The sequence below is a fragment of the Capsicum annuum genome, unplaced genomic scaffold, assembly GCF_002878395.1.
Source record: "Capsicum annuum cultivar UCD-10X-F1 unplaced genomic scaffold, UCD10Xv1.1 ctg65101, whole genome shotgun sequence".
Classification (NCBI taxonomy): Eukaryota; Viridiplantae; Streptophyta; class Magnoliopsida; order Solanales; family Solanaceae; genus Capsicum; species Capsicum annuum.
In genome coordinates, this window is record NW_025874314.1 from 2,161 (window position 1) to 8,580 (window position 6,420).

At 38.6% G+C, this 6,420-nt stretch overlaps 1 protein-coding gene across 1 annotated transcript; it reads right to left on the reverse strand.

The window, feature by feature from the left end:
• Positions 1–664: 664 nt before the first annotated feature.
• LOC124893784 (neurofilament medium polypeptide-like) lies at positions 665–2,659 on the reverse strand. The gene is made up of 6 exons (XM_047404635.1): positions 2,496–2,659; positions 1,536–1,605; positions 1,377–1,457; positions 1,089–1,289; positions 929–1,012; positions 665–880 (listed from the first exon to the last, which is right to left on the reverse strand). The coding sequence occupies exons 1-6, from the start codon at positions 2,657–2,659 to the stop codon at positions 665–667; spliced, it is 816 nt and encodes a 271-aa protein (XP_047260591.1).
• Between the last annotated feature and the right edge of the window lie 3,761 nt (positions 2,660–6,420).

A 6,420-nucleotide genomic window follows, 5' to 3' on the forward strand; every position in this document is an offset into this window, starting at 1 on the left:
AGAAAAGGAGAATGTCCTAAAAATGATGTTATGTGCTATAACGCCAGTATTCGTTCTTTGGAAAAGTGTAACATGGATGTAGTGATATTGAATAAGTATTAATAGTTCTATTTTTCTCTAATGTTAATACTATGTTTGATAGAATCATAGTCGATTAAACAACACATCAACTTAAATTCGACTAGCAGGGTAATGATAGACTATGCATACGGTATATGAAATATTAAGTATGCATTCTATGATATCAAGCATACAATGTACCAACTATGACCACACCATGCATATTCAAATTCCATGCCACAAATCAGTTTGACAGAAACAGATTCAGTGCAGAATCATAACAAAATTCATAAAATAAAAGAATAATTGTCATATCCTACCACCTAATAACTCACCTTCATATTTGTGAAATAAAAAAAAAATTCATATCATAAAAATCATCATTCAACAACACATTAAATGGCTTAGGATTCAAATGTCTTTTTCCCTAACTTCCTCATCAACACAAGTGTTACTATTGATTTCATCAACAATGTCCATGACCACATCTTTTTGGTCAACTTCAGCTCCTTTTTTTCTCAACAGTTGCAATTGCTTCTTCATTCTCACCTTCTTCTCCTTCTTTTTCTGCATGTGCAGCAGTTGGTGCTTCTTTAATTTCCTTTTATTCCGCAACTTCTTCTCTTTCTTCACATGCAGCTGTTGTTTCTTCCTCAGCTTCTTCTTTTTGTTCACCTGCTGCTTCTTTCTCAACATCTTCTTTGTTAGCTTTGTCAGCTTCTTGTTCAACAGTTTTTACTTTTTCCTCGCCTTCTTGTTCATCTGCTGTCGCTTCTTCTTCTGCTTCTGCAGCTACTACTTTTTCACCTTCTTCTTGGCTCTTATTTTCTTCATCATCCTTCTTTTCTTCTTCTTTTTCCTCTTCTGCCTCAACAGAGGCCAACTCATCCATTTTGCTCTTTTTTGCTCCTTCTTCATTCCTGTCCGATTCACAAAGGTCCACATGCACTATCTGATTATATTACAAAGTGATACTGATATTTATAGCTGAAAATTCATTAACAACATCAATTATTGAATAAAGTTACATCGCTCGTGTTGTCGCTTATCCATTTCTTTTTTTTCAGCCTTTTCTCTCTGATATAGGCAGCAATATTCAACACCGCTTCCTCGAGCGCAACAATATGCTTATGAAGATCCTCGGGGGATGAGGTGCTCGCTTCATCTTTGGTGGTGCTCGAAGAATCGTCATCACCAATGCGTACTCCAACGGGGTTGCCACCCAAATCCTTATCATCATCACTGTCCTCATTTAAAGTAAGGACAGTCACCCCTTCTAACTCTTTCTTCAAGCCACCGAGGACGTTATTCGTCACCTCATCCGTATATGGCTCAAACATAATCAAGTAATCCATCTTCGTCTCACGAACAGTAGGAATGATGTACGGGTGCACGTTCTACAAAATGTCAATTAACAATTACATAAAATTCGATACATCGATAGTATTATTGCATAATACAAACTAACTTCATACCTCAATAACTTTTCCTTTATACTTGAATAGGTCGCCTTCGATTATCTTATCGCTTTTTGTAGTATGCCATCTGAGGAGGCGGGGAATGGGAAAGGACTCATCCATTGATTTTTCAGCAAATTCTCCAAGATGAGGAAAGGCCTTATAGATCCAAATCTGTAAGCAGTACAACAGTGAAAAATAACTCAGAGTCTGTGACAGAGTATAAATAAAATGAGAATCTACGATAAACTCACTAATGGGTTTATGGTAGATACCATGAATGCCCAGGGAAATCCAAATAGAGCATATGATGCCTTTTGCTTCTTCAGGTCACTTTTCTTTTTTAGATAGTCCATGGTCAGTTGAAATGTCTCTTTACCCCACGGATACTTCTCGAAGAAACTCAACGAATCGACCATTCGAATTTGTTTTGTTTTGACAACCTTCATCGAATCTTTTGCAAGAAATATGGTGTGCAAGAACCACAGTAGACAGTGCTTGAAATTCTGGTCCTCGTTAAGTTTATTCCCTCCGATCAGGTGCAACAAGTTGGCCGCCGATATTTTTGTTTTCCGTCACCTTAAAACAAAAATTGTCCCCATTTGCTAACATCTTCTTCATTTTTTATTCACTAGGTATGATGAGCAGTTCATCCCCGTGATCAAACAAAACTCTTTCAAGCCAAAACAGTCAGGCTTGTTGTTAACGCAGAACCACATCTCATGACGTATCTTATCATTCTTGACGCGTCGCAACAACAAATAATGGACCAACTGCCCATTGAACTTGAAATGTTCTGGCATGTTTCTCAGGTGTCCAAAACAGGACCGCTTGAATCTTTTCTTCAATTCTTGGTCGACAAAAACTTGCTTAAATTCTTGATAAGCAACCATTCTTGATCTGACCGATATCTTTGCTGGGAAAGATTCAACCTCGTTAATTATCGTTCAAAGGTCATACCGCTCCAAGAAAATATACCTTGCAAGATATGGCACAGACAAGGAATCATTATCCCCATCATCACTATTACTCCCACTTCTCTTGCTCTCTTTACTGTCACCACTGACACTCCGCTTGGCAATATTTTCAATAGAATCGATGTAGTCGCTTATCTTCTTTAAATCTAAATCTGATTTGGACATCGACTCTTCTATTTTTTTCCTTTTTGAGATATTTCCAACTGCCTCAACTCTTCTTTTTCTACTGCTAGCAATGGTACCGGATTTGCGTTTAGGAATGATGTTTTTTTACCCATTTTTCAACACAATCTACACTTGAAGAATAAATCTCCCATTTTCAGTTCATAGACCACAAGTCTATTAACAGAAATAACTCAATACTCAAATGTAAACCCCCCAAAATCCAAAAAAACCCTCAACCATTAATTCACTACCCAAACATACAATAACTGAACCAAAATCCAAGATGCATTATCAAAACACAACAATTGCTAAAAATCAAACTAGTGCACCTAATCAAACTAATTAACTATTAATATTTCAATTTTCACTATTTCCGCAATCATATTTTAAATCTAGGGTATTCTCATTTCATAGACCACGGGTCTATGGATAGACCATGGGTTTGCGGATAGAAACAGGTCGTTGTTCGAATCAAAATGCCAGAATAACTCTTCAAACAGGAATTATCCCACCATTCAACACTTCGTTGCTATAAAAAATCACGACTAAACCAAAACACACCAACAACAACAACAACAACAAACCCAGTGTATTCCCACTTCGTGGGGTCTGGGGGGGGTAAGATGTACGCAGTCCATACCTCTACCTCTGATGAAGTAGAAAGGCTGTTTCCGAAAGACCCCCGGCTCAAGTCACGAGATATCACACAAACACATAGTACAGCACAGAAGCAGATGACATAACATAGATACGACACCCATAAGGAATATAAAACAGAGTAAAGCAGGAATGCAGGAATATACAGCAGAGGAAAGCACACATATTCGTAATAAACATGGAACGCGGAACACGGAACATTGAATACGGAATCATAACAGGAATACACCCCCACCAATTTATTCCCTACACTAGCGACCCGAACTGGCCCTAATCCTCTGCCGTAATTCGCATCTTCCATACCTTCCTATCTAGGGTCATGTCCTCGGTGAGCTGTAACTGTTCCATGTCCCGCCTAATCACCTCACCCCAGTACTTCTTCGGTCTACCCCTACCCCGTCTAAAACCATCCAACGCTAGCCTCTCACACCTACGGACCGGGGCATCCGTGCCCCTCCTCTTCACGTGTCCGAACCATCTCAATCGTGCTTCCCGCATCTTACACTCCACTGAAGTCACACCAACCTTCTCCCGGATAGTCTCATTCCGAACTCTATCCCCTCGGGTCAGTCCACACATCCAGCGCAACATCCGCATTTCTGCCACCTTCATTCTTTGGATGTGGGAGTTCTTAACTGGCCAACACTCCGCTCCATACAGCAAGGCCGGACGGACTACCACCCTATAGAATTTGCCTTTAAGCTTGGGCGGCACCTTCTTATCACACAGCACCCCCGATGCGAGTTTCCACTTCATCCATCCCGCCCCAATACGGTGCGAGACATCCTCGTCAATCTCACCGTTACTCTGGATCACGGACCCGAGATACTTGAACTTATCCCTCTTCCCTACCTCCTGTGCTTCTAGCCTCACTACTACCTCATTCTCCTGCCTCACGTCATTAAACTTACATTCCACATACTCTGTCTTGGTTCTGCTCACCCTGAACCCTTTAGACTCCAGAGTTTGCCTCCACAACTCTAATTTGTCATTCACACCCCCTCGAGTCTCATCTATCAGGACTACATCGTCTGCAAAAAGCATACACCACGGCACCTCCCCTTGGATACGCCGCGTCAACACATCCATTACTAACGCAAACAAAAAGGGACTAAGAGTAGATCCCTGGTGCAATCCTGTCAGGACAGTGAAATGCTCTGAGTCTCCTCCCGCCGTCCTCACCTGGGTTTTCGCTCCCTCATACATATCCTTAATTACTCTGATATATGCCTGCGGTACTCCACTCACCTCCAAGCATCTCCAAAGTACTTCCCTGGGGACTTTGTCGTACGCCTTTTCCAGGTCGATGAACACCATGTGCAGATCCTTCTTCCTCTCCCTATACTGCTCCACCAACCTCCGTACCAGGTGGATTACCTCCGTCGTCGAGCGGCCGGGCATAAATCCGAACTGGTTTTCCGAGATAGACACTATCCGTCTCAGCCTCACCTCGACCACTCTCTCCCAGATCTTCATAGAGTGACTCAGTAACTTAATCCCCCTATAGTTATTGCAACACTGAATGTCCCCCTTATTCTTATAGAGGGGGATCATGGTACTCCACCTCCACGCCTCGGGCATCTTTGCCGTCCTGAAAATTTCATTGAACAATGCAGTCAACCACCTTACACCAGCCTCTCCAACAAACTTCCAAAACTCCACCGGTATCTCATCCGGCCCCGTCGCCCTACCCCTTCGCATCCTGCGGACTGCCTGTCTAACCTCGACTAAACCAAAACACCAAATTCGAAAAAAAAATTCCTACATCACTAAGAATCGATTAGCAAAAAAAACCGTTTAAATGGATCTAGAAATGATCGAAACTTCATTTTAACTACCTTGTGAAGCAACAACGACCCCTTAGTAACCACCATGTCGCGTAACATACTAAAACTGGATCAGTTTTGAGGCTGTCTAAACTCATGGAGTTTGCGATAAGTTAATGCAACAATTGACAAGTCATGGAACATTTTTATTTTGTATATCACAATGAATTAAACATTTACATGCTCAAATAACACAGTAGTCAAGATAGCCTTTCTATTCATAAATGAAAGAGTAGTTCACGCTACAGTTCACCAGTTACAAGGCTTAAAATGCTGTCCTCAGCCTTGAAAAAATCCAATAGCACAACAAATTCTTTCATTCAGAGAACGAAAATCAAGCATTATACTTTGAGAAACTGTTTTGAGTGAATTAAGATTGCGTATCGTTTTTTCCCCTTACTGAAGGACTGAAGAAGATATCAATGATGTTATACAATATACATATATATAGGATGTCATTACGGACTAAAATAAATCCCAATGAAATGATATGAGAGTGAAGTATTATGGATGTTTGACTGAAGTATTGAAGTAGACATCAATGATATCATTACAATGTACAAATATACTATGATAGTATCATTAAAGTTAATTCCAATGATATCATGTGAGTATATATATACTATGATTATATCATTAAGGTCTCATCGAAAGATTGAAACAGACTTTAAAAATACCTTGATAGTATATAGATATATTATAATGATATCATGAAGGTCTACTGAAAGATTGAAGCAGACATCGATGATACCAAGACAGAATATAGATATATGTATATATTATGATGGTATCATTAGTGTCTGACTAAAGGATTGAAACAGACATCAATAATATAATGATGATATATATATTTACTGTGATGATATCATGCAGATCCCACTAAGGATTGAACATAAATCAGTGATACCTTGACAATATATAAATAAACTCTAATGGTATCATTACGGACAAAAACAAATTTAAAAAATCATAAAAAAGAATCAAATATTGTTTTTTAAATAATCAAAAATATGAAATTAAATTATGATGAAAAATAAAGAATAGTATGATTTAAGAAAAAATGAAAGAAAAAGAATATAGAAATAAATAAAGACAAAAAAGAAAAATAAAAGAACAAGAAATTAAGAAACTAAAAACCAAAGAGAAAAATTAAAAAAACAAATAAAAAAAAACATAAAAGCAAGGAAAAAAGTAAAAAAGGAATGTCGAAAAAAAGTTAAAGAAATTAAAGGAAAAAAAAAGAAATAGAAAATAAAGAAATTGAAAAACAAAAAAAAA

What these genes read in the sequence shown, in the direction of transcription:
- LOC124893784 (XM_047404635.1), bottom strand. Translation starts at nt 2,659, where the DNA reads ATGTCCAAATCAGATTTAGATTTAAAGAAGATAAGCGACTACATCGAT. An exon ending in TCTGTGCCATATCTTGCAAG is followed by an intron (nt 1,606 to 2,495) that starts GTATATTTTCTT and finishes CCGCCTCCTCAG; the next exon opens with ATGGCATACTACAAAAAGCG. An exon ending in TTGAGCCATATACGGATGAG is followed by an intron (nt 1,290 to 1,376) that starts GTGACGAATAAC and finishes GATGATGATAAG; the next exon opens with GATTTGGGTGGCAACCCCGT.